The sequence below is a fragment of the Aotus nancymaae genome, unplaced genomic scaffold (assembly GCF_030222135.1).
Source record: "Aotus nancymaae isolate 86718 unplaced genomic scaffold, 86718_ANA_hifiasm-v0.15.2.pri h1tg000016l, whole genome shotgun sequence".
Lineage (NCBI taxonomy): Eukaryota > Metazoa > Chordata > Mammalia > Primates > Aotidae > Aotus > Aotus nancymaae.
The window spans coordinates 37,039,776-37,067,579 of record NW_026988428.1 but is presented as its reverse complement, the minus strand read 5'-3'; the positions used below and the strand labels follow the sequence as shown (position 1 = coordinate 37,067,579).

General features: G+C 51.0%; 1 protein-coding gene across 1 annotated transcript; it reads right to left on the bottom strand.

Annotated features, from left to right (window-relative positions):
* Positions 1-71: 71 nt before the first annotated feature.
* Positions 72-27,558, bottom strand: ESPL1 (extra spindle pole bodies like 1, separase). The gene is made up of 31 exons (XM_064377135.1): positions 27,470-27,558; positions 27,000-27,092; positions 25,762-26,823; positions 25,365-25,469; positions 25,079-25,199; positions 22,243-22,379; positions 20,402-20,595; positions 18,414-18,653; positions 18,046-18,190; positions 17,333-17,471; positions 16,988-17,127; positions 14,505-14,639; positions 13,084-13,203; positions 12,273-12,444; positions 11,159-11,287; positions 10,874-11,030; positions 9,667-9,776; positions 7,297-8,285; positions 6,181-6,553; positions 5,823-5,984; positions 5,221-5,434; positions 4,930-5,120; positions 4,007-4,134; positions 3,750-3,872; positions 3,004-3,159; positions 1,831-2,001; positions 1,605-1,709; positions 1,299-1,414; positions 1,054-1,137; positions 741-905; positions 72-442 (listed from the first exon to the last, which is right to left on the bottom strand). Exons 2-31 carry the CDS (start codon positions 27,078-27,080, stop codon positions 241-243), a joined length of 6,366 nt encoding a protein of 2,121 aa, XP_064233205.1. The 5' UTR covers positions 27,081-27,092; positions 27,470-27,558; the 3' UTR covers positions 72-240.
* Between the last annotated feature and the right edge of the window lie 246 nt (positions 27,559-27,804).

Here is a 27,804-nt window from a genome sequence, read left to right as displayed (position 1 = left end):
GGATTACAAGTGTGAGCCACCATGCCTGGCCATGCTGTGTTTTTAAATGTTCTCAGATAAACTATGCAAAACAGGGTTTGAATGATGTATCTTTATTATATTGAGGTTAAATCAAATGGAAATGTTTCATATAAAACACTGAGGAAAATCACTTTAAAAGAGTTATCCTAAGGATTAAATCTAAGCTTGGAGGTAGAACTGTCATGTTGCTTCTAGCATCCATAAGACAGCTCCAAGGGGTTACCGCAGAGAGACAGGCAAACCATAGGCTATAGGTGCAGCCCCAATAAGATACTTGAGTCGGGGAGCTTGGCGGGCCCGGTTTACATAGTAGAGAAGGGGGGCTCCTGGGCCTGCTCCAAGCCAGCCCTGCAGCAGAGCTTCCGTGTAGCGGTCAATGTCACGGTCAGTCACATCCCAGAGATTACCCAGAAACAAGGGGCTGGGAAAAGAGAAGGAAGAAATACAAAGTAAGGGCTCTAAAACAGAATACATAGGAAAACACCATTGGTGGTGGGGGTGGGTGAGTAGAGAGGATTGAACCAATGAGAAACTCCTTTGGCCCTTAGTTACAAGAGAAGAACAGAAGGGAGCTAAGGGTTAATGGTTCAGGCATGCCAGGGAACTGGGATAGGACGAAGGTGGGGCACAAGAGAGGCAGGATTCAGACCTGAGAAAGAACCTGGGGTGAGGGCAGGAGTCTTAATGCCCTAGGATGGATCTTGCCCTTGGAGACTCACCAGCCAGCCATGATGTACTTGAGCACGATGCCAGCCCCCTCCAGGTTTCCATGCACAGCGAGGGCCGCACTGCTGCAGCCAAACAGCAGGGCCACTGCCCGGCAGCTCAGCCGCAGGACAGCCTGCCCATCAAGGAAGCGGGCACCAGCCCCATGCCCTGCATAGCTAAGGCAGAAGGAGGTGAGATGAGTCTTGACCTAACAGTACCTGACCTCTGCCTGTGTCTCCAGAGGCACTGAAGTCCCAAAGCAACCCATGGTGACACCATCCTTAGGACTGCCCCTCTCCCCACATCCCTGCCTTCAGCACTCACATATACAAATCATGCTTTGTCAGGGCTTCCTGCACCTGTTCGGGTCTTGGCACCTCCCCAACCACTCCTTTCCAGCCAGCTTCACTGCAGGGAAAAGGTGGGAGTGAGAATAGATAGGGAAATGCACGGCAGGGGTCATCAGACAGAAGGTGGGCTGCGACAGTTTATTCTGGAGAAAAGGCTTGTTGCCCCTGTATGTTGTCTCTACCCTTCCCCACTCCCCTTCTTGTCTTCACTCCCCTGACCTGCTGAAATTGGCTCGAAATTGTTCCTCTGTGCTTGATAGGTTATTGTGAGGGTTCAGGACATAGAAGGTACTTCGCGGATCCACCCCTTGATTCAGCACTGGCGAGGCCCCATACTGAGGAGGAGACACTGGCGATTAGGATGCTGGTCTCACCAAGAGGCCCTAACTCGTAACAATCTCAGCCCCTTTCCACATCTGAGCAATTCCTAGGACCCTCTCCTATCTTCCCACGTCTCTCTGCCCTTCTTTCTTCAGGTCTTCCCCAATCGCCAGTCATTCCCAGACACCACTCCCTAAACCTCACCTCTTTGGTGATGGAGTAGCTGAGTAGGAAGCGGAAGGAGGGCAGCCGGGTGACAGGCAGTACCTGGAGGCAGGGCATGCTTTCCCACGGCAGCTTCTGCAAGTCCTGGGCAAAAAGCACTAAGAGATTACCGTCCCCAGCCAGGTATATGCAGAAGTCAGAAGAGGCATGGGGATGAGTAGTACTCACTGCCCAGTAGACACTACCCTCTGCCCCAGCTCCTTACCTTGTCTAGGACCAAGACAAGGTGCCTATTGCTTGGTACTGTCAGGCCCTGTAGATGCTCTACTGCCTCATTCAGGAGCTCTTGGGCTCTCTCTGGCTGGATTGGGCACATCCCGTAGGCCAGGGCCTGAATGTCCTGAGGGGTGAGGGCACTGGCGCCACTGAGCATGATCTACAGGGGAACAGTGGTGGTGAGCACCATCTTCATTCATTCATGATGGCTGCTGGGAAAGGATTGAGTCAAGTTTCTTCTCCTTCCCTGCTTTCTTTTTTTTTTTTGAGATTGAGTCTCGCTCTGTTGCCAGGCTGGAGTGCAATGGCGTAATCTCATCTCACTGCAACCTCTGCCTTAGGTTCCAGCAATTATCCTGCCTCAGCCTCCTGAATAGCTGGGACTACAGGCATGCACCACCATGCCCAGCTAATTTTTGTATTTTTAGTAGAGACAGGGTTTTTTTTTTTTTTGAGACAGTTTCGCTCTGTCGCCAGGTGCCAGGCTGGAGCGCGGTGGCGCAATCTCAGATCACTGCAACCTCTGCCTCCTGGGTTCAAGCAATTCTCCTGCCTCAGCCTCCCAAGTAGCTGGGACTACAGGCACACGCCACCATGCCCAGCTAATTTTTGTATTTAAGTAGAGATGAGGTTTCACCATGTTGGCCAGGATGGTCTCGATCTCTTGACCTCGTGATCCGCCTGCCTCGGCCTCCCAAAGTGCTGGGATTACAGGCGGGAGCCAACCACACCTGGTCGAGACAGGGTTTTACCATATTGGTCAGGATGGTCTCGAACCCCTGACCTCGTGTCCACCTGCCTTGGCCTCCCAAAGTGCTGGGATTACAGGCACAAGCCACTGCACCTGGCCCTTTTTTTTTTTTTTGAGATGGAGTCTCGCTCTGTCACCCAGGCTGGAGTGTGGCGATCTCGGCCCACTGCAACCTCAGCTCCCCAGGTTCAAGCAATTCTTCTGCTGCAGCCTCCGAGTAGCTGGGATTACAGATGACCCCGACCATGCCCATCTGATTTTTGTATTTTTATAGACAGGGCTTCGCTATGTTGGCCAGGCTGGTCTCAAGCTCCTGAGCTCAAGCAATCTACCCGCCTTGGTCTCCTAAAGTGGTGGGATTATAGGTGCAAGTCACTGGGCCCGGCCCCCTTCCCTGCTTTCCTCACTCACTTTCAGCAGAGTGGGGTCAGGATATCTCCAGCCACATTCCTGCAGCAGCTCCTGTAGGCGGGAGGCCTCCTGGGCAGGGCCAGGCTCCTCACTGGACGGTAGCAGCAGCCCCTTCCAGCAGCCCAACACAGACTTCTCTAGGGAAGCGATGAGAACCTGAATGCAGAGGGCAGAGCCTTCAGTCAGAGAGGAAGCCGAGCTTCTTTCTCACAGGCACTGACATTTTGGAGAGGAGAAAATGTGTTATCCGATGTGCCTATTTGTCTTACATATCTTTCTGCTAGTCATAGAAGGCAAGAATCTAGAAACTTTCTTCATTTTCTGAGACTGGGAGAGTCTAGACTATAATCTATCCCTCTGTTGTGACAAATATGAACAGGTGGGCAACGAAAGCTAAAACTGGGAAGCTGATAGTTGGGTTTAAGCCCTTTGTTTTTCTGTGTATCGTTAAATATCCATCGCCATATATTCTTCAGTTTCTGGGCTCTGAAGTTCTTCCCAGGTGACACAATTTTTTTTTTTTAACTGGGGTCACACTCCCCACCCACACCCCTCCCAGAGCCCTGACAGGGACATTCAGGGGCGTGCCCCCAGGTGACACAATTTTTAAATTTAGATCTACACTTCCAGAAGGGATATGAAGTGGCTTTAGCACTGACCCAAGACCTCTGGCAGAGAAGACACTGGGACCCCCCCTCCCTGGGTCATTCCTAGGGCAAGCCTGACCCCACCCCAGCAGCACACACCTCCATCCTGTGGTCCAGTGCTAGCCGCCCCGTCCACCATTCGCGCTTGTCAGTACAACTGCTGTTCTCTTTCTGTGCCTTCTGGATGGCATCGAACTCACTCAGGGCTGAACTCAGAGAAAGCTTTGGGAGACAGGGCTGTGAGAGCTCTGCTTATCCACGTGATCACCATCTCTCCCTCCCGTAACACAGAATGTGAGCAGCTTGACCCAAAGCCCAACCCAGCCCAACTTTGCTCCATGGCCCAGGAATCCTACCTTGTTTTGGGCAGTGGGAATCTGCATAGTGACTGGGGGACTGTCCTTTTCCAGCCGGGTCAGCAGGAGGGTGTTGCCCACAGTTCCGGGCTGGAGGGTGACCAGGGCCAATACACACACAGTCACCCCTGACACACAGGATACAGACAGAATCATTTCAGCTGTTAAAGGAATTCCCTTCCCTGTCTTGGCACTCAATCCCTATCTATCACTCAAGACAATGTCAAGAAGTCTGCCCCGGTCACTGGAGTTCAAGGTGCTCTCCTTTGCTCTAATATTCCCTGTGCACAGAGACCACGTCCTGTACTTTGTGTCCCTCACAGCAACTAACAAAAGGTCGTGTACAGAGAGAGGCACTCAAATCATGTTTCATGTTAGTATAGAAGACCCCAGACATTTGAACCCACCTCTGAAGCAAGACACTGAATTTGCTGGTAATTCCAAGTTGAATTTTTTTTTTTTTTTCTTTGAGACGGAGTTTCGCTCTTGTCACCCAGGCTGGAGTGCAATGGCATGATCTCGGCTCACCGCAACCTCCGCCTCCTGAGTTCAGGCAATTCTCCTGCCTCAGCCTCCCGAGTAGCTGGGATTACAGGCGCGCGCCACCATGCCCAGCTAATTTTTGTATTTTTAGTAGAGACGGGGTTTCACCATGTTGACCAGGATGGTCTCGATCTCTTGACCTCGTGATCCACCCGCCTCAGCCTCCCAAAGTGCTGGGATTACAGGCGTGAGCCACCGCGCCCGGCTGTTTTTCTTTTTTTAAAAAACCTTCCTGATTTAAGATGCTAACAGGTAAAAAGTTATGACATAAGGGTCATAAATCTATGTAAACTAACCAATGCCTAAACTCCTTCACCCAGCTCCTCAGTAAGAAGATGCAGAAGAGGACAGAGGAGCCGGCCAGAAGCCTGCCTGCATACCACTGGGAATCAGAGCCAGGCGCTCCTGGAAACTCTCCTTCTCGGGCTGGGGGAAGTGGCCAGATCCCGAAGTCCTGAAGGAAAAGAGGCGCTGGATGCGGGTCAGCGGGACATCTCCAGGAGTCTCCTGAAGGCTCAGCCCCTGCAGCTGGTCTGCTATTTCAAGTGATCCTCGGTGCTTCTGGGCCTTGCTGCAAGCAACACAGGGAGGGGTGAGGTCCCCTTCCTTCAAAGTCTGGACCCTCCCTCCAGTCTGGCCCAGCAGGAGTCTTGGGGATGCTGGGTACCCACCTGAGCTGTCTGTGGAGGTGGGTGAGCAGCTGGTGGCGACAGGTGATGGAGACGGACTCGGTGACAAGGAAAGCAGTGGCATAGGGATCCCAGTGGCCCAGGCACAAGGCCAGGAAGCGGCAGAGGTGGGCATAGAGCCCACTAGGAGGACAGTGACTAATGCCCCTGAAAGCAACACTCAGGGAGTCACAGATGGAGTCCAGGGTAGAAAGACCTAGAAGAATGTCAGGACACTTGGTACAGCTTAATTCCTTATTTCATAGTTGACAGGAACTTTCCAAGAAGGAAGAGTCCCTGTCTCATCTCCCACATGGCAAACAGCAGCTACCATTTATGAAGGGCAATATGCCAAATGGGGTGCTGTGCAACTCACAGGCATCAGCTCACTCCACCATGCCCCTAAACCCCATTTTACAGAAGGAATGGAAGGTCAGAGAGCTTAAGTGACTTGTACACAGCTCATAGAGAGAGTGCTGGGATTCAAACACAGGTTCAGAGGCTACTGGATCCAGATCAGAATCCAGCCTGGAAAGACAGAGGGATCAAGAGCCCTAGAGGCTCAGCCCTCTCCAAGTGACCAGCGTCAGGGGTGGCATATTCACCAATGGCTACAGGAGCTGAAGGGGGCTGGAGCCGAGGACCAAGATCCTTGTCACTCTCCTTGTCTGGGCATGGGCTGGGCAGCTCCTTCTTGCTGGAATCCAGTCTCATTAGCTCCCATTCTCCAGAGGCTGCCTCTGGGCCCGGCACTGGAGCCTTCCCACCTGGGGAGAGAGCAGGCCTTTTTCACAGTGCTCCCTCCCCCTGCCATCTTCATCATTCTTCCTTCTGTAATCCACTCCCTTAGAGCCAGCAAAAGAGCGTTCTTTCTGTACTCCCTTGGCAGCACTTACTGCTTGTGCTTTGCCCCAGGACACACCCCAAAAATATGCACCATCCTCCTCACCCTTGCTTTCCTACCTGAGGCAGAGTCTTCCCCGTCAGAGCCCCTGAGGTTCTCAAAGCTCATTTCTCTCCAATTGTCAGTCAGTTCCTCCTCAGGGATGGTCCTCATGATCTCAGGGCCAGGTCTGGCCTGGTCACAAAGGGCCCTCTGGGGACACTGCTCCTCACAATGTCTTGATGCCACCTTCTTGGCCCTCCGGCTCCTGCCACTCAGGCCAGGGTTCCCAGGGGCACTACCTGGGGCAACCACCACATCTGTCTTTAGGCTCAGGCCCTTCCTTGCTCGCCCCCGGCCCCGGGAGGCAGTGCCCCGTCTCTTAGGCTCCTCTGCCAGCCAGATCTCGGCTGAGACAGGGTCTTCCAAGTCACTGTCATCACTGAAGTTCACCTGAGATCAGAGGGAAAGGGTGAAGGGCCAAGGGGTCTTCAGTGACAAGACACCTTGTGACAGCAGGTGGCGCTGTGGAGGCACCAGCAGGCACCATCACATGGGACCCTGGAAGATTTTAGAACTAACTTCCCACAAAACACCCAACACTTTAGATCAGGGGCAGCGATTCTTGGATGTGGAAGGAGGAAGAAAAGGAGGGAGCAGAAGGTGGGATGAAAAGGTAAAAGGAACGTTCGAGTTAAGGAAAGTGCCTCTGTCTGAAACAAAGGGAGACTTGGAACTAGGTCTTGCTGTGAAAGATGTTGGCCAAGTGTGATGGCTCACTTCCATAATCCCAGGACTTTGGGAAGCTGAGGCGGGCAGATCACCTGAGGTCAGGAGTTTGAGACCACCCTGGCCAACATGGTGAAACCCCGTGTCTACTAAAAATACAAAAATTAGCCAGGTATGGTGGCACACACCTGTAATCCCAGCTACTCAGGAGGCTGAGACAGGATTGTTTGAACCTGGGAGGTGGAGGTTGCAGTGATCCAAGATGGCGCCACTGCACTCCAGCCTGGGCGACAGAGCAAGACTTCATATCAAAAAAAAAAAATGTTGGGGTACTGTAGACAGCAGATTAAGGTTCCACGAGGCCCTGGGGAGTTATTCCACAGGGATACCTGCTCTATAGAACTCTCTCCTCCAGGACCAACCCCACCCAACACCACCATCACCACCTAGCAACAGTCCCAACTCACCTTGAGGCGTGTCTGGACTCTCTGTTGTACCCTTGGGGCCTGGGGAACTTCAGGCTTGCTCTTTGTAGGACAGACTTCCTCAAACACCGTGAAGGGGACATGAGGGCCAGCCTGTCTGACCCGGCCTGGAGGCCTAGGTGTGCAGGGCAGTCCTTTACCTTCCAGACCTTTCTGAGAAGTATTATGGAGGCGCAGGGGAGCACAGGCTACCTGTTGGCGCCCTCGTCCAGAACGTTTTTGGCTCCGAGTCTTAGAGGGCTCTGAGCTGGGGATACTTTTTATTAATGGTGGCTGCCAGCCCCAGGAGCTTGCAAAAAGTTGGAGAGTACAGCAGTTGAGGCCAGCCAGCTTTGTGAGGGCCCAAATCAAGAGCAGGCTGGCTCGCCAGGGCTCTAGGTGGGGTAACCGTGCTGCTACAAACTTCAGCCCTGACTCTAAAACCTTCTGCAGGCTCTTGTTTGATGGCTGACTCAGGCCCTCCAGTGCCAGCTGTGTGTATGCTTGAGCCAAGATCTCATCCAAGAGGCTTGGAACCAAGGAGGGGGGTGTCTTATGATTCAGGGAAGCTTGGAGAGCTTGGGTGAAGCGCTCTGCAGCTTCAGGGCAGCCCTTCAGCACAAACTGCAGCAGATCCAGGCCCTGGGCCTGGTGGCCCATGGCCAGCTGCACGCCTGCCGTGACCAACACCCAGCGCAGACAGACTGCTGTAAGGACAGGGCTGGCACAGAGCGAGCAGTCGCAGGTGGGTAAATGGGACAGGAATTTGGGGCTGGGCTGGGGCTTGGTTTTCAAGACTGGGGAGGAGTTTGTAGAAGGTGCTATGGGGCCAGGCTCCTTGGCCACAGTGGCCACCAGCTCCAGAGCAGGGCCTCTTAGGAAGAGCTCCTCCTCTGGGAGCTGCGAAGGACAGGGGACCTGGGCCTGCTTCTTCCCCTTCTGTAGGTGGACCTTCTTCACAGAGTCCAGGTGCTGGGTCACCCCACCAAACTCTGGGGAGAAGGCAGAACAAGAATTACAAAACCAGGAGAAATGGCATCAAGTACTTCCTGAGCTACCTCAGGGCCCAACTCCCCGTTATATATGCGTACATATATATGTTTATATATATGTACGTATATATGCGTGTGTGTGTATATATGAATTACTGTATAACATACCAAATAGTAGTACGGCTTATTATTTTTCTTTTTTTTTTGAGACCGAGTCTCGCTCTGTCACCCAGGCTGGAGTGCAGTGGTGTGATCTCGGCTCACTGCAATCTCCGCCTCCCGGGTTCAAGCAATTCTCCTGCCTCAGCCTCCCGAGTAGTTGAACTACAGGCACCTGCCACCACGTCTGGCTAATTTTTGTATTTTTAGTAGGGAAGGGTTTCACTGTGTTAGCCAGGATGGAGTATGGCTTATTATTTTTTAGATAAAATCTTGACTGTTTTCTTTCCAACCAACAGTGGATCAAACACAAAGCTCCCATACCTGCAGCTCAGGGCCCCCATGGCTGAGAAAAGCAGGCTGGCCCCAGGAGGCCCACACACCTGAATCTGCCTCCTGCCCTGTGATCCTGCTGTGGACTTTCTCAACTTTCTCATTTAACAGATGAAAACAATTTATGCTTCTACTCGGCTTTACAGGGTCTAGTGTGGGGCAAATTAAAACAAAGTATATGTGAGGAGACAAAATGTGACATAAATGCAGTGTTTTATTATTAGCTTCAGCCCTCCTGAGGATATGTTTGTGCTACTCAATACAGTAGCCACTAGCCATGTGGCTACTGAGCACATGAAGTGTGGCCAGTGTGACTGAGGACCTGAGTTCTAAATATTATCTAAATCAAATTTAAATAGCCAAAATGTATTAGGAAGCACTGAAAACTAGAACTAGGGTAAGTTTGGGGCAGGCTCTCTGAAGGAGGGAGACCAATAGCTGGATTGAAGTCAAGGGAATGTTGCCCTGGGACCAGAAGTCAGTATCTGATTAAAAAGGGAAGAAAGGCCTGGCGCGGTGGCTCATGCCTATAATCCCAGCACTTTGGGAAGTCAAGGTAGGTGGATCACCTGAGGTTAGGAGTTCAAAACCAGCCTGGCCAATATGGTGAAACCCCATCTCTACTAAAAATAATAAAAAAAAATTATCTGGGTGTGGTGGTGTGCACCTGTAATCCCAGCTACTCGGGAGGCTGAGGCAGTAGAATCACTTGAACCTGGGAGGTGGAGATTACCGTGAGCCGAGATCACACCACTGCACTTCAGCCTGGGTGAAGTGAGACTGTCTCAAATAAAAAAAAAGGAAGGGAACAAAACCTTTACACAGAAAGATGTGCTGTAGTGTGTGTCATTTCAGCACTGTCCATGGGCATGGGGACATGTCTGCTCACCTGTGCAAGACTCGAGCAAGAACAGAACCTGCTGCAGGTCTGACCGACAGAGGTCAATGTCACTGCGGGCCAGCTCCAGATCGCCCTTCAGCACCAGGAACAGGGCACACCTTGTTGAGAGAGGAGAGGAGAACCAATCAGAGCAGTCCTTTGTTTCCCAGGAGAGTCTCTCTTTGTCTCTTTACCAGGCCTAGCTACCTCAGTCCTTCCCTGCCTCCAAAAGGCATTCACTCCCTTAAGCTGATTTAAAGGCTCCCTGGGGGAAAGCCTGAACACTTCTCTTTAATCTCAATGCTCTTTGTGCATTGGAACAGGATTTCCCAAACTGCATTCCTCAATAAAAGTATCCTGGCCAGGCATGCGGTGGCACACGCCTGTAATCCTAGCACTTTGGGAGGCCGAGGCGGGCGGATCACGAGGTCAGGAGATTGAGACCATCCTGCTAGCATGGCGAAACCTCATCTCTACTAAAAATATACAAATTAGCTGGGTGTGGTAGCACACCTCTGTAATCCCAGCTACTCGGGAGGCCAAGGAAGAACTGCTTGAACCCAGGAGGGGGAGGTTGCAGTGAGCCGAGATTGCACCACTGCACTCTAGCCTGGCGACAGAGCAAGACTGTCTCAAAAAAAAAAAAAGGGGTTTCCTGTGTGGCCGGATGCAGTGGCTCACAGCTGAGGTGGGCAAATCACGAGGTCAGGAGTTTGACACCAGCTTGACCAACATGATAAAACCCCCGTCTCTACTAAAAATACAAAAATTAGCCAGGCATGGTGGCACATGCCTGTAATACCAGCTACTTGGGAGGCTAAGGCAGGAGAATTGCTTGAACCCAGGAGGCAGAGGTTGCAGTGAGTTGAGATGGCGCCACTGCACTCCTGCCTGGGCAACAGAGCAAGACTGTATATGAAAAAAAAAAATCCTGTGGGAAAACATACTTAGGGAAACACTGTACACTAGATCTCCCTTTTGGAGATTTGCAAAGCATATCCAAATACTGAAGGACAGTATTTTATGTCCTACAGGAAATAAAAACATCTAACCTTGATTAACCCAGCATTTCCCACTTATTTAGCCATGGAATGCCTTTTTCCACGAATGCCTCTAAACATAGCATGTAGCCTGTGTGTGGAACAGTTTGGAATGCATGGTCAAGGGTGCATGGCACTCTGGTGCCATCATCAATATCCTGCGGCCCTATACTCACTGGCGTGGTATCTGCAGTTTTGTTGTAAGTTTTAGGGCCTCCAAGCAAAAGGCCTTGGCTTCACTCACACTACCCAGGCGGCCCAGGTGGCAGACCAGTTTCTCTGAGCAGCTCAGCACCTCTGAAAGAACCTGCCATTTTTGTACCAGATTTTCACCTGTAGCAAAAGAGAGAGATAAGACCAGCATCACTCAGCCACAGTGTGGATCCTCTGGAGACAAAACTGCAGACCTCCCATACAGCCCGTCCATTCCAACAGCGCCCTGCTGTCCTCCCCAGACTCACCATAGTCCAGAAACGATGTCGACACAGCTGCTTTCTGAGTTGAGAGGACATCAGTGCCCATCAGCAGGAGGATGATGCTTCGGAGGAGCTTATGGGAGTCTACGAGAGCTATCTCAGGTGTCTGCCAGCCTGTGGTGGGTGGGGCGAAGAAGGGAAAGGATGCAGCCAGAACTTCACCACCTTCAGTTACTAAGGCAGCAAAGCCTACTGCCCATGCTTCCTTCTGCACTGAGGCCGACAGAGCTAATCAATCTCAGAACTCCCTCTCTCTGAGATCCCATGGGGTCTCAGAATCCTTTCAGCCAGCCAGGAGCAGTGGCCCATGCCTGTAATCCCAGCATTTTGGGAGGCCAAGGCAGGTGGATCACCTGAGGTTAGGAGTTCAAGACCAGCCTGGCCAACATGGTGAAATCCCATCTCTACTATAATATAAAAATTAGCTGGGCATAGTGGCGCATGCCTGTAATCTCAGCTACTTGGGAGGCTGAGGCGTCAGAATCGCTTGAACCTGGGAGGCAGAGGTTGTAGTGAGCTGAGATTGTGCCATTGTACTCCAGCCTGGATGACAAAAGCAAAACTGTCTCAAAAAAAAAAAAAAAAAAAAAAAAAAGGCCAGGCACAGTGGCTCATGCCTGTAATCCTAGCACTTTGGGAGGCCAGCGTGGGCAGATCACGAGGTCAGGAGATTGAAACCATCCTGGCTAACATGGTGAAACCTCGTCTTTACTAAAAATACAAAAAATTAGGCAGGTGTGGTGGCGGGCACCTGTAATCCCAGCTACTCGGGAGGCTGAGGCAGGAGAATCACTTGAACCTGTGAGGCAGAGGTTGCAGTGAGCCAAGATCGTGCCACAACACTCCAGCCCGGGCAACAGAGCAAAACTGTCTCAAAAAAAAAAAAAAAAATCCTCAGCCTAGTATTAAAGGCAGTCACTAATTGTTTAGAGTTAGCAGACAAACTGAAACCCATCTGCTATCCCAGGCCTACTCTGTGCAGGTTCTAGGTAGGCTGGGCCACACAGTTAGCCAGCAGAGGGGACAAGGTTTGAGAAGAGCTGACAGCAGACAAACCATACATGTCATCCAAGGGAAGCCATCCACCCTATTCTTTCACCTTGGGCACAGAGCTGCTCCCACAGGGAGTGTGAGAGGCTGTTTGATGGGAGGCTAAGGTAGACTGCCACCAGCTGCAGGGCCTGGACACGCAGCAAATACCAAGCCTTGGAGGACTTCTGGAGGGCAGGATCCCGAAGCACAGACAGCAGCAGAGAGACACCCTCAGTTACCTGAAGGGGAGAAGGGGCCAGAGGAGGCAGTAAGTGAAGTCAGACAGGCAGTTTGGAGCTTGAGATGCCCTGGAGATTATGTGGCCCCATCCCTGAAGGCCCCGGGTATTAGAAATATTTTAGAATTTTCTGAATATTTGCCTGGCTTTTGAGATCTCCCTGGAGGTAGGCAGAATGTTCCCAACCCTGAGAAGCAGTAACATTTGCTAGCTTTACCCTTGCCAGTGACTTGTTCACTATTTTAGGAATGATAAAACCATAGAGAAGAAACTAGAGCATGAGAGGGTAGAAGATGTGCCTAAGTCACACAACTAGTCTGGGAGAAAACTCAAGTCTCTGTGATCACCCTGGATTTCTAGTCCAGAGCCCCCATGCCTTCCCAGGATCACTGCTGTTTCAGCTTCAGGACAGACTTTCTCCCTTGCCCCTGAGGAAACTGGGAAGAAGGAGAAGGACCATATCTCTACCACAGGAGAACTGGTGAGCAAGTCACAGGGGAAAGCAAGGTTAGAAAATATGCCTGCCTGTCAGGATCAGGAACATTCTGCCTAACTCCAGGGAAATCTCGAAAGCCAGGCAAACATCCAGAAAATCCTAAAATCTTTCTAATACCCAGGAGGTTAAGAAAGTGAGAAATACCTTCTGGTGAGTCCAGTAGAGTTGACTTCGAAGTAGATCACAGGTCAGGGAAAGGAGCAGGTATGTGTCAGTGGTCTGATCAAGATGCTTCAGGCTTGAAGCTGCCTCTTCCAGGTGTAACTAAGGAAGCAATCAGAAGGCGCATGAGGAAAGGCAGCCAGACTCTTCAAATGAAAGTGGAGTAAATAAGGCCAGCCACGGTGGCTCACCTTACAAAGTGCTGTAATCCCGGCACTTTAGGAGGTCGAGGTGGGTGGATTACCTGAGGTCAGGAGTTCGAGACCAGCCTGGCCAACATGGTGAAACTCTATCTCTACTAAAAATACAAAAATTAGCCAGGCATGGTGGCGTGTGCCAGTAATCCCACCTACTGGGGTTGGGGGGCTGAGGCAGGAGGATTTCTTGAACCTGGGAGGCAGAGGTTGCAGTGAGCCGAGATCGTGCTACTGGACTCCAGCCTGGGCAACAGAGTAAGATTCCATCTCAAAAAAATAATAATAATTACTGTATTTTAGTCGGGCACAGTAGCTCACGCCTGTAATCCCAGCACTTTGGGAGGCCAAGGCGGGCAGATCATGAGGTCAGGAGTTTGAGACCAGCCTGGCCAACATGGTGAAACCCCATCTCTACTAAAAATACAAAAATTAGTTGGGTGTGATGGCAGGTGCCTGTAATTCCAGCTACTTGGGAGACTGAGGCAGGAGAATCACTTGAACCCAGGAAACAGAGGTTGCAGTGAGCCGAGACTGTGCCATTGCACTCCAGCCTGGGCAACAGAGAGAGACTCCATCTCAGGAAAAAAAAAAGAATTACTGTATTTTGTAAATGGAAATAACACCACTAAAAACAGAATGATGTCTTCTGTTTCTAAAGTCAATACACTAGAGTGATGTGAAAATAATAGTAAAAGTGAGATATTTTGTGGCAAAGTTATCTAGGGGTAAAAACTGTAACTGCAAGTGCCGGCAAGTATTCTTGGGGCAAAACGGAAACGGGTTAAGCAGGAAAGGAATAAGATCACACCTGTGCCTACCAGGGGTCGTTAAGAAGATGAAGTCGAAAAGGGAGAAACTGGAGGCAAGGAGCCCCACCAGGAGACACTGTGATACTTCCATGTGAGCAATGAAGCATCAACTAGGGCAACAGAACCAGTTAGGAAATACAAGATTGGCAGTGTGTTCCTGCAGCAGAGTCTGTATGTCAGACTTAATGAATAACTGGTTTTGCAGGAAGAAGGACAAAGATGCCTCCCCTTCTTACAGCTGCCTCTAACTGCTCCACATTCTACAATTCTCCAGCCAATTGTGGTGGTAGAAGGCCGAGAAGCTGCCCCTTTGATATCCTGTCTTATCAGAAAAGAGGTGAGTCTCTAAAGCCACAGGCCCCCTGCAGCCCCCAGACTAGGCTGGGTGGGCACTTACCTGGGCATAGCTGGGACAGCCGAGGGTCAGAAGGAGCTGGGTGATGTGGCACGAGGAGCTAGCGGCCTTCGCGTGGTCCTTCAGTTTCTCAGAGACAGTCCGTAGAAGCAGGAGGACCTCCAGAGCCTGCATGGGCTGATCAGCAGGAACAGCCAAGTTTACTCCACCCCTGGCTTAAGCCTCCATTTCTACCCTCTGCTTCCCAGCCCTTTGGGACCCTGGACTGTAGTCTGACCTCATGGCCTGGTTGGAATGTGGTTACCCAGAGGAAGCAACCATCACCCTGCCCCTGCTGTTTTAAAGCCTAGATGCCAATCATCACCAATAGCCAGGATTTTCTGAGTACTTACTATGTGCCAGGCAGTGTGCCAAGGTTTACATGCATCAATTCATTTAGCCTTCATAAAAACTCTAATTCCAATTTTACAGTACAGGAAGCTAAGACTCACATAGGTAAAGTTGCTTGTCTAAGTTCACATAACAGGTATGTGGCAGAACCAAGACTCAAATCTAGGGCTGAGGTAGCTTCCCCTGCTAGAAATATGGTCTATTGGCTCACACTTAACAGCATGTATAATGCCTTTTTTTTTTTTAAGTTTCCTAATGTGGGGTTTAGGGAAGAGCTTCAGGAAATTTGTGAAAGTCCCTGAAATAAGAATATACACATAAGGCCAGGCAGGTGGCTCACACCTGTAATCACAGCACTTTGAGAGGCAGAAGCAGGCGGATCACCTGAGGTCAAGAATTCAATACCAGCCTGGCCCACATGGTGAAACCCCATCTCTACCAATAATACAAAAATTAGCAGAGCGTGGTTGTGCATACCTATAGTCCCAGCTACTCAGGAGGCTGAGTGAACCGGGAGAATCCCTTGAACCCAGGAGGTAGAGGTTGCAGTGAGCTGACATTGCGCCACTGCACTCCAGCCTGGGTGACAGAGCAAAACTGTCTCAAGGAGAAGAAGAAAAAAAAAAGGCCAGGCACAGTGGCCCACACCTGTAATCCCAGCACTTTGGGAAGCTGAGGTGCATGGATCACCTGAGGTCAGGAGTTCAAGACCAGCCTGGCCACTATGGTGAAACCCCATCTATACTAAAAATACAAAAAAGCCAGGAGTGGTCATGCACCTGTAGTCCCAGCTACTCAGGAGGCTGAGGCAGGAGACTCGCTTGAACCCAGGAGTCAGAGGTTGCAGTGAGCTAAGACTGTGTCACTGCACTCTGGCCTGGGCAACAGAGCAAGACTCCATCTCAAAAAAAAAAAAAAAGGTACACATAAGAATGTAAAATTGTGTCCAAAGGCATCTATGGGCCTGGGCGCGGTGGCTCACACCTGCAATCCCAGCACTTTGGGAAGCCAAGCTGGGCGGATCACGAGATCAGAAGATCAAGACCATCCTGGCCAACATGGTGAAACCCCGTCTCTACTAAAAATACAAAAATTAGCTGGGTGTGGTGGCATGTGCCTGTAATCCCAGCTACTAGGGAGGCTGAGGCAGGAGAATCTCTTGAACCCAGAAGGCAGAGGTTGCAGTGAGCTGTGATCACGCCATTGCACTCCAGCCTGGCAACAGAGCGACACTCTGTCTCTCAAAAACAAACCAACCAACCATCTATGTAATTTTCTGATAGGCAACAAAACATCTAATTATTGAAGTTAACTCTTTTTTTTAATGAAACAGCATCTTGCTCTGTCCCCCAGGCTAGAGTACAGTGGCACAATCTAGGCTCACTGCTGGCTCCAGCGGTTCTCCTGCCTCAGCCACCTTAGAGTAGCTGGGATTACAGGCACATGCCACTGTGCCGGCCTAATTTTTTTAAATTTCTTGTAGAGATGGGGTTTCACCATGTTGTCCAGACTAGAGCTAACATTTGAGGACACCATTTACACAATACATCTTCCATGCATTGCCGCACCGAATAACACCATAGGCAGTAGTATGGACCCTATTTTAGAGATAAAGAAACTTGGGCTTAGAAGGTTAAGCAACTTGGCTGAGGCCATACATTAATAAGTGAGGGAGCTGGGATTTAAGATAAGACTGGTCGCCAGGTATGGTGGCTCACGCCTGTAATCCCAGCACTTTGGGAGGCTGAGGCGGGCAGATCACAAGGTCAAGAGATCAAGACCATCCTGGCCAACACGGCGAAACCCATCTCTACTAAAAATACAAAAAATTAGCTGGGAGGGGTGGCGCGCGCCTGTAGTCCCAGCTACTCTGGAGGCTGAGGAAGAATTGCTTGAACCCGGAAGGCGGAGGTTGCAGTGAGCCGAGATCACGCCACTGCACTCCAGCCTGGTGCCTGGTGAGAGTGAGACTCTGTCTCAAAAAAAAAAAAAAGATAAGACTGGTGATACAGCCCTGTGCTTGACCATTGACTTTCATGACTTCTCAGCAGGCTCACAGACCAAAGAAGGCAAAGGTGCTGTTTCTAGTTTAGTCCTTTTTTAAATGGGTCCCCCCCGATGCCCTGCCCCATTACCTTTGCCACCAGTTGGTAGAGGGCTGCTAGGATCTGCAGTGAGGCTGCTGTCTGCTGGAGACATCGCACAGCTGGGGATTCCCCCTTTGTGAGCAGCTCCTTCCACAGGGCCAGGGCTTGGTCCAGGCATTTGGATTGAGCTGTTAGAAGAAAATGACTCACTCTCTCAGCATGGGCCATCTGGAGAGAACTTGCCTTTCTCTGTAACATCCTCTGCACTTTACGCCAACCTCCTGCTGCTTCCACAAACTCCTACCCTACAAGGTCAGGCTCTCCCTCACCAGGGGTCCCGTTCCACTCAGGAAGTCATGGAGATGCCCATGCCACACTACATTTACCCCTCACCAGCATCTGCAGCCAGGTTGAAGGCAATGTTACTGTATAGGAAACGATCTTCCTGGAGTTTATCTTCATAGTTCAGGTCATTGATTTCAAATTCCTCCAAGTTACCAGGGACCTGGGCTCTCCGATCCCGCTCGATACCCTGGATTGGAAGATTGGGTTATAAAACAGGGCACAGTGGTGTGTGCCTATAGTCCTGGCTACTCAGCAGGCTGAGGTGGGAGGATTGTTTGAGACCAGGAGTTCAAGACCAGCCTGGGCCACAGAGAGACCCCATCTCTAAAAATAAAAACAAAAAACGGCCGGGTGCAGTGGCTCACGCCTGTAATCTCAGCACTTTGGGAGGCCGAGGTGGGTGGATCACGAGGTCAAGAGATCGAGACCATCCTGGCCAACATGGTGGAACCCCGTCTCTACTAAAAATACAAAAAAAATTAGCTGGGCGTGGTGGCGCACACCTGTAGCCCCAGCTACTCAGGAGGCTGAGGCAGGAGAATTGCTTGAACCCGGGAGGCAGAGGTTGCAGTGAGCCGAGGTCACGCCACTGCACTCCAGCCTGGTGCCTGGTGACTGAGTGAGACTCAGTCACAAAAAACAAACAAACCAACAAAACAAAAACAAAAAAAACCAGAGCTGGTACCAACCAACTTGTTGGGGGCCCAGGGACAATAATTCCTACACCCAGTTCTGCTGAACCCCACAGCAGCCACACTCACTTCCTGCATTTTGGCTTCCAGAGTACAGATGTAAAGCCACAGCAAGGCCTGTGCTTTATCGTCCAGAAGCTGATCTCTGGCCTGGGCCTCAGGCCTCACAGACTCCAGAAGCTGCAGGGCTTCCCGGATAGCATCCAGAGCAGAGCTGTAGGGAGAGGATGTGCTTAAGCTGGGCCTGCTACAAGTACCTGCCACGGCGCCCTGCGAAGGGCCGGCTACAGAACAGCTGGCCTCGCCCTTTGCATGTGATCCCACAGCCACGAGATGAAGGGAGCACTCAGGGATGTGGAGACGGACACTGGTTCTGAAGAGGGCGAGAGGACCTAGGGCAAGGAGCAAGAAGGGCCTCCCCAGCAACTACTCCTTACCAGTTGGCCTGCTGGGCAAAGTTGTGGTAGCAGAGCACCTGAGCCAGTTCCACCAGGTGGGTGGCTCGTGCCCAGGCCCCAGCTGGTGTCTCCTCGGGGCTCAGCTCCAGGAGGTCACAGATGACGTTGAAGCGTTCCTGTCCAGTGTTGGCCCGCACCGCCTTGTAGGCCTGCAGCTCCTCCCTCAGCAGGAGGGCCAGGGTCTCCGGGTCCCAGCCACTTAGGCTGTCTCGCAGAGTCCTGAGGGAGGGCATGCTCAGCACCAGGATGGAGCCCAGGAGGCACAAAGCTGCTCCCATGTGAGGAGCCCCAGCTTTGGCTTGCTGAAAGCTCAGTAAGTTTCAGTCACGGCTTTCAACGCCTAAATCAGATTGCATTGCTCCCCTGTTTAACAAACTGCAGTGGGCTCCCACTAGGAATCATTTCCAAAGCCCTGACCATGGCCTATAAGGCCCTGTGTGACCTGGCCTCTTCCCACCTTGACCACCTCCATTCCATATGGCTCCCCATTCTATACCACTGTTCTACTACCCCCAGCATGCTGGCTTTCTCAAGCATGTTCCCAAGCTCGTTCCCACCTTGCAGTCTTTGTATTTACTACTCCCTCTGCAAGGATTCCCTTTCCTGAAATCTTTTTTTTTGAGACAGTCTCACTCTGTTGCCCAAGATGGAGTGCAATGGCGTGATCACGGTTCACTGCAGCATCGGTCTTCCAGGCTCAAGTGATCCTCCCACTTCAGCCTCCTAACTAGGTATAAGTAGACTATAGGTTCACGCCACCACATTTGGCTAATTTTTTTTTTTAAGTAGAGACAAGGTCTTGCTATGTTGCCCAGGCTCCCTGAGATCTTTATAGAGTAGATTCCTTCACATCCTCAGGTCTCATCTATCACTTCTTCAAAGAGGGCTTTCCTAAATAACCCACCTAAACTTGTTCCCTCTTTTGGCAAATCACTCTGTTTAACTGTTTTCATAGAGCATACATGAAGGCGGGGCAAGTTGGCTCATGCCTGTAATCCTAGCACTTTGAGAGGCCAAAGTAGGAGGATCACTTGAGCTCAGGAGTTCAAGATCAGCCTAGGCAACATAGTAAGACCTTGTCTCTATAAAAAAAATTTTTTTTAAAAAAGAACAGATAGCTCCAGGTGCGGTGGCTCAAGCCTGTAATCCCAGCATTTTGGGAGGCTGAGGCGGGTGGATCACGAGGTCAAGAGATCGAGACCATCCTGGTCAACATGGTGAAACCCCGTCTCTACTAAAAAAACAAAAAATTAGCTGGGCATGGTGGCGCGTGCCTGTAATCCCAGCTACTCAGGAGGCTGAGGCAGGAGAATTGCCTGAACCCAGGAGGTGGAGGTTGCGGTGAGCCGAGATCGCGCCATTGCACTCCAGCCTGGGTAACAAGAGCGAAACTCCGTCTCAAAAAAAAAAACAAACAAACAAAAGAACAGATATAAAATGTACTCGTAAAAAATATCTCCCCAAGTAGAATATAAGCTCCATGAAAGGAAGAACATTGTCACGACTATACCACCAAGTACCTAGCACAGTGGCTAGCATATAGTAGGCACTCAGTGAATAACTAATGAATGAAGGAATTACTGTCTTTACTGGCCAGACATAAAGATGAAAGGACATGACCATGATTACCAAAAGCCACCCCATTCATGGGCCAAACATGGTTGACCCCCTCCCTAACTCCCTTTTGAGACAGTCTGCCTCCAGGCTGGAGTGCAGTGGTGCAATCTTGGCTCACTGCAACCTCCGCCTCCTGGTTCAAGCGATTCTCCTGCCTCAGCCTCCTGAGTAGCTGGGATTACAGGTGTGTGCCACCACACCTGGCTAATTTTTGTATTTTTAGTATAGACAGGTTTCACCATGTTGGCCAGGCTGGTCCCAAACTCCTAACCTCAAGTGATCCACCCACCCTGGCTTCCCAAAGTGCTGGGAGTACAGGCATGAGCCACCGCACCCAGCCCCCAACTCACTTTAGCTGTAGCTCCTTGTCTCCAGCCTTGGCTGCATCCATCTTGACCCGAACCCAGAAAGTGACTGGCTCAGCCATGTGTTCAGGGCTACAGGGTTGCAGGGCTGCCAGCCACAAAGTCACCATCTTGCAGCCCTGGGCCTGTTTACCCAGTTTCTTCAAACTCTCTACTTGCAGCCGGAAGCACCTGTGCAACTGACCAGACAAAGAGAACAGACCAAACTGGAGAGGAACCAGTGAGTGTGTATGGTGGAAGGGATGTGCATGCATAGGCGCATAACCACATGGGGGGGCAGGGTTAGCAGGTGGGCCTCCTGTGCCACCCCCACCCCAAGGCAGAAGATCCCTAAGAATGAATTACTCAGTGCCTTCAATTCAGAGGCTCCAATCCACTCCACCCCCATGTTCATCATCCACACCCTTGAAAACCCGCTTCTCCTCCTGTAATCCTCGGAAAATGGCACTGCCTTCTCCTGAGTCAGAAATGTGAGGCCATTTCTGATGTTCCCTTCTCTGGCTTTCCCGCCCAGCCAGTCACCTACCAGGTTAATCCTTGGCTTCTTGCACCCATCCACTGCGTTCCATCCCTCATGCAGCTGCTTCGGCTCAGTCCACCCTTCCCTGTCTAGGCTGCTATGGGCAGCCTGATTACCCAGTCTTGTCTCCTCCACTCCACTCATCACAGCGAAGTCAAGGAAATCCAAAACGTCTGTCTGCTGTCATGCCTCCACTTAAATCCTTTGGAGGCTCATCACCTCAGTCAAGGTGAAACCCAAGCCTCTCTATGACCCATCTTGCTTGCCAATCCTGCCAGTGCATCAGTTCACAGGTATTCTTGCTTAAGAACACTGGATCTCACTCTGGTTGCTCCAAGGACCATCTGGGGGGATCTTTGAAAATATTCAGATGCCTGGGCTCCAGCACTAGAGTCTTGTTTTTTTTCAGATGGAGTTTCACTCTGTTGCCCAGGCTGGAGTGCAGTAGCACGATCTCGGCTCAGTGCAACCTCCGCCTCCTGGGTTCAAGCGATTCTCCTGCATAAGCTTCCTGAGTAGCTGGGATTACAGGCACATGCCACCATACCCAGACACTTTTTGTATTTTTAGTAGAGACAAGGTTTCACCATGTTGGCCAGGCTGGTCTCAAACTCTGGACCTCAGGTGATCCACCTACCTTGGCCTCCCAAAGTGCTGGGATTACAGGTATAAGCCACCACACCCAGCAAGCACTAGAGATTCTGATGCAATTAACTAGGGGCATTAGAATTGCTTTAAAGGTCACTCAGGTGATTCTAATATGCAGCTCAGCTGGAAACCAGTAGCTCAGGACCAGGCTAAATATAAAAAGTGAGTCAGGCTGGATGCAGTGGCTCACACCTGTAATCCCAGCACTTTGGGAGGCCGAGGCAGGCGGATCACCTGAGGTCAGGAGTCTGAGACTAGCCTGGCCAACCAACATGGTGAAATCTCATCTCTACAAAAACTACAAAAATTAGCTGGGCATGGTAGGGCAAGCCTATAATCCCAGCTGCTACTTGGGAGGCTGAGGCAGGAGAATTTCTTGAACCCGGGAGGTGGAGGTTGCAGTGAGCTAAGATCAAGCCACTGCATTCCATCTTAGGGGAAAGAGTGAGACTCATTTAAAAAAAAAAAAAGTGAGTCAATCTAAGGAAAAACACTAAATAACAGTCCAGTGAGGTTTGGGAAACACTGCTCCAGATACTGGTGCCAACATGCTGCTACTAACACCCTACTCCAAGGCAGGGTGCTGGCTAGGCCCTTTCCTGCTACCCAAGCCCCCCACCACATAAGCTCCCCTCCTGTACTTCTCATTCCCTTGTACCTTCTCAGGAGGCACCTCAGGATAAGTGCCTGGCTTCACCAAACCCAGGTGCTGACAGAGCGGCTCAGAGATGGCACAGGCCTCAGCATAGAGCTTGTGACTGTAGAAGCTATAGGCCAAGTTACTGGTGTAAGAAGCTGCAGGGGAGAAAAGGGACAATTGACCGTAGGAATGGCTCCCACCATGCTCTCCTCCTGGAGAGGCACCAGAGAGAGGCTCAATCTGTGGTCAGCTCAGCAGCTTCCAAATCAGACAGGAACCCCTACTGCTAGGAGTGAGGAAGGGGCAGCTCTCCTCTTCCTGCTCCAAATAGGCCCATGCCTTCATTCTAGTATGGTGAACCCACACCACTCAGCCCATCTGCACTTGTTTTACAAACCAGACCTCTCCTGCCTCAGGGCCCTGGCACTGGGTGTTTCTTCTGCCAGGGATGTTCTTTTCCTGGTACCCACATGGCTAACTCCCTCACATCCTCCAAGGCTTTGCTGACGTCGCCCTCTCAATTAGGTCTACCCTGAGCACCTGATTTAAGGTGGTAACTTGCCCCATGTCATGCACCTTGGACTCCCAATTCCCTATCTTATCCTGCTCTGTTTTTCCTTTTCCCCCATATTTCTTACCACTTTCTAATATGTTGATAATTCACTTATTTACTGAGTTTATCTTTTCCCCCAAACTAGAATGTGGCTCTGTGAGGGAAGGGATCTTTGTTTTATTTACTGACACATCCAAGTACTCAAAATAGTGCATGGCACATAGTGAGTACTCAACTAACATTTGCTGAATGAATAAATGATAATATTTATGCAGCTTCTTGGCTATCAACATAGATGACTGAGAGAAAATAAAATCAGTCTTCGGTACTCTGTGGGAGGAATTTTTCTTTTTCTTTTTTTCTTTTTTTTTTTTTTTTTGAGATGGAGTTTCACTCTTGTTGCCCAGGCTGGAGTGCAGAGTGCAATGATGCGATCTCAGCTCACTGCAACCTCCACCTCGCAGGTTCAAGCGATTCTCCTGCCTCAGTCTCCCAAGTAGCAGCTGGGATTACAGGATTGCCCTACCATGCCTGGCTAATTTTGTATTTTTAGTAGAGACAGCGTTTCACTGTGTTGGCCAGGCTGGTCTCAAACTCCTGACCTCAGGTGATCCGCCCACCTCAGCCTCCGGAAGTGCTAGGATTACAGGCCTGAGCCATCACACCTGGCCAGAATTTTCATACTAATAATTTTTGTTACTTCTAATGATATTTTTATCTCTATGGCTAGGTTCAACCACTAAGAATATAAAAAGTTCTTTAGAACCTTCCCATGACTGAAAATCTTAGAATTATGAGGCTTAAACTAACAGGCCTTGTTTTTAAAATGATGGGGCTGGGCATTGTAGCTCACACCTGTAATCCCAGCTACTCGGAAGCTGAGGCAGAGGTTGCAGTGAGCCGAGATTGTGCCACTGTACTCCAGCCTGGGTGACAGAGGGAGACTTGGTCTAAAGAAAAACAAAAACAAAAACCCCACAATAATTAGCAGAGAAGTGTGCACCTGTAATCCTAACTACTCAGGAGGCTGAGGCAGCAGAATTGCTTGAGCCCAGGAGGTGGAGGCTGCAGTAAGTTGAGATCATGCCACTGCACTCTAGCCTGGGCAACAGAGACTCTGTCTTAACAACAACAAAACCGGAAAAGCTATTAGGATAGTGATTGCTGGTGGGGGTTGAAAGGGGACCCAAGGAAGGATTTTTTGGGCTACAAGTATGTTACTTGACTTAAATATTGGTTATGGGCCGGGCGCGGCAGCTCACGCCTGTAATCCCAGGTTTGGGAGGCCGAGCGTGCGGATCACCTGAGGTCAGGAGTTCAAGACCAACCTGACCAACATGGTGAAACCCTGTCTCTACTAAAAATACAAAAATTATCCAGGTGCGGTGGCGGGCGCCTGTAATACCAGCTACTCAGGAGGCTGAGGCAGGAGAATCGCTTGAGCCCAGGAGGTGGAGGTGGCAGTGAGTGGAAATATATAAATTTTTTTTTTAAAAGACAGGGTCAGCCAGGTGCGGTGGCTCATACCTGTAACCCCAGCTTGAGTCCAGGAGGTTAAGACTGTGTTGAGCTGTGATTGTGCCAGTGGACTCTAGCCTAGGCGACAGAGCAAGACCTTGTCTCAAAAAAAACCAAAACCAAACCACTTAAATACACAGAAAGGTCATTTGTAATGACTTCTGGATTCTGGTAAGTAAAGAAAGAGAAAAAATAAACATTTTAAAAAATTAAAAAGATATTGAAAGGTCCTAAGGTTGCATATCGGGTACAACTGTTAAACGTCGTTAGATTCCAGTCGAGGCAACAGTGTCCACTGTTATAAATTAGCCTCGGCCAGGTGCAGTGGCTCACGCCTATAATCCCAGCACTTTCGGAGGCTGAGGCGGGCAGATCACTTGAGGTTAGGAGTTTGAGACCAGCCTGGTCAACATGGTGAAACCCCATCTCTACTAAAAATACAAAAATTTAGCTGGGCATGGTGGTGGGTGCCTGTAATCCCAGCTACTTGGGAGACTGAGGCATGAGAATTGTTTGAACCTGGGAGGCTGAGTTGCAGTGAGCTGAGATCACACCACTGCACTCCAAACTGGACAACATGGTGAGACTCCATCTCAAAAAAAAAGTTAGCCTCATCACTTCTCTACTGGTGTTAAATATAGAGTAGCTGGTACTTATAAATTTCTTTCACTGCCTCCTTGAACCATAGGGAACCTCACAGTGGTCAGAACCATGCAGCAAGTACTATTTACCTGCCTAGTGGGTGATGACCCTCCCATGAACTCTAAGACCCAGGGCACTAACCAGTCATCCCCATGTAGTCCATCAGCTCCTGGCCTGACAGGCCGTCTAAGGCCTCCAGCATCCAGACAACGGTAGATTTGCAACTCTCCACTAGTTGGGCCAGGTCAGCCAAACCAGCTACCTGAAGGGACAAGAAGGGCTTGAGGGTGACGAGTCATGCTGGGTCCAAGATGACCTCCACCCCACTCCACACCCAAAGCCAAGCAACCCCAAAGCTCTTCGAGGGCAGTGGAGCAACCGCAGACCCTATGAGCCTTATCCAGGTTCCTTGATTCCCAGACAGTACCTGACAGCCTTGTGCAAAGTCATACACCACCACAGCGTAGAGGTGAAGTCCCTGAAAGTACATCTGAAGAAAAGACTGCTGTTGCTTCGAGGAGCCGCCACACACCTGAGGAAAGAGGCCGAAGGTTGGTATAAGGAGCAGAGATAAAGAGGGCTCCAAGCTGAAGACTAATCCATACTCCTGGAGAGCTGACAGAGCCCAGAGAGCAGGAAGAAGGACATCCAAAAGGGCCACTGCTCTCTCAAGATAGACTAGACTGCTTGCTGGCTGGCTAGGCACAGTCCAGAGAGCAGCCTAACAAGGAGGGAGCCAGGACTTCTAGATCTTGCCCAACACCCTAGGCTGGTAGTGAGTCCACAGACCACGTCCCCACCCTGCCTCCAGGTCCTTAACTCACACCATCATCCTGCAGCTGCTGCATAAGAGAGCAGTACCCTCCAAGAAAAGCAAAGAGGTTCAGAACAGCATCAAGTCCATAGCGCCTCTTGGTGCCTCGCTCCAGGCCTGAAAGGAAGAACTGGCAACTCTCATACAATGCACGAAGCGGGGGCGACGGTGCCTCCATACTATTGCTCAGGACAGCTGATGCCTTCATCAGAAGCTGGGCCACTGCCTGAGGTCCTTCCTCCCCAACCTGCAGCAGTTCAACCCCTAGCTGACATAGCTGAAGGCTAGGGGCCAGATCGGTGTTCCGTAGGTAACTATGAGCCTTCTCCACTGTGCCGATGGCTTTGTCATGGTGGCGGCTCCAGCAAAGGCGACGGCAGTGTTCCAAGGTGAGCTCCAAGAGGCAGAGGGCCCTCTGGGGAGAAAGAAGCCCAGAAGAGCTCTCTGTCTCCCCAACCAAGGTTCTGATCACGTGCCTGGAGAGCAGGTCATCTAGGAAATCAGCATCTGCTTCATTTAGACCATGCCCACTGGCATCGAATAGCTGATGGGCAGCTACCATTCGACAGGCTGTTGGCGAAGCAAAGTGAGGAATCTCACAAGGGGTACTTTCATCCTCCAAGAGTACTAGGAAGCTCAAGGCCTTCAGCCGAGCTGAGAATGCATCTCTCCGTTCCAACAGGGCTTCTGCCCCCTTCCAAAGCAGAGAAAAGCTGCCCCGAGCCACAGCCTCATAGTCCTGGGGAGCAGCCTGGCGAGAGCACTGCACCAAGCAATCATGGAGGGGCTGAGCAAGGCGGAGCATGGCTTCTGGGCTTCCTTGTGCAGCAGCATTCCGCAGCAAGACGAAGATAATTCGTTCCAGGTAGAGGGGAGGACGCTGTGGGGTAGACACCAAGTAGCCATCACAGGCCAGCTCTGCCAGCTCCAGCAGGCTCCCCAGATGCCTAGGGCAAGCTAGTTTAGCAGTCAGCTGTTGGTTGCAAGCCCTCAGGATGGCATCACAAGCTTGTCTCCTCTCAGCATCAGACCGGCTGCTGGGAAAGCCAGTTGGAGGCTTGGACAGGAACTCCTAGGAGTAGAGTAAGATATGAATGGGGCTAGCAAAGGCAGGAAAGAGGTAGAGAAAGTAATTAGAAATAGGGTTGCTCAGAGAAGGTCCCCTACTTATGCATCTCTTCAAAAGGCAAACACAAAACAGCTCAGTTGGGAAAGCCAGGTGTATTCCGAGCCAGGCAGCAACCCCACCTTCAAGTCGGGCAGCAACTCTTCAGCCTCCTTCTGGCTGCTTAGCAGAGTCCCAAAGTTGGCTCCTTTGAAGTTCCTCATGACACTGGAGAGCTAGGGAAAAAGAGACCAATTAGTGAAGATTGATAATGAAGCTCACTGGAGGAAGGGAAGAGGCCTGAAGGCCGTGGAAGGAGGTAAAGAATCACATCAGAAATTTCATCGGGGAAAAAACCCACACCGGGACGCCGGGCTCCCGTTATAAACTGACGTTTCCGCTCTTCCTTCCTCCGGGCAGATCCCCGCCTTCGCTACCACACCACTCGCTGCGCTACCCCGGAGGCCTCGGCCCAGCCCTTCAGCGCCCCGGGGACGTCCCAAAGCCTCCTGACACTCCCTCCCGGAGCCACCACTGCCTCCCCTCGCGTCAGCTCTGGGGATCCCCTTCACCTCGGCTTGTACCCACGCTCACGAATCCCTTCTGGCCTCACCGCCCCAAAAGTCGCCCTCTTTCCCAGGTCCAGGACTTAGCCGCCAGACAGTACTCCGCGAGGATCCAAAACGTAACCTTCGTTTTCCGCGCCAGCCCCTCCTTTCAAATACGCCCAGCGGCCAATGAGCGGGCGCGGCGTAACGCCGGGCGCGCGGTACGCTGGGAGTTGTAGTTTACCCGCCGCGCGGCACGCTCCCGCGGCGCTCTGGAGGTTCCTGTTGCTCTGTGCGTTAAGGCCTCTTGGGGGCGCGGATTTCTCCCTTTTTTCCAGTCTGAGCTCAGGCTCAGTTTCTCAGCTACCCGTCGTTTAGTCGCTATCGGTAATACCAGCCT

Bases quoted from the DNA above. Each gene is read 5' to 3' on its own strand.
- ESPL1 (XM_064377135.1), bottom strand. From the start codon at position 27,080: ATGAGGAACTTCAAAGGAGCCAACTTTGGGACTCTGCTAAGCAGCCAG. The intron at 18,191-18,413 runs GTAAGGAGTAGT...CTCTCCCTACAG, and splicing joins TTTGCCCAGCAGGCCAACTG to CTCTGCTCTGGATGCTATCC. The intron at 1,138-1,298 runs GTCAGGGGAGTG...TTTTCCCTGCAG, and splicing joins TTTCGAGCCAATTTCAGCAG to TGAAGCTGGCTGGAAAGGAG.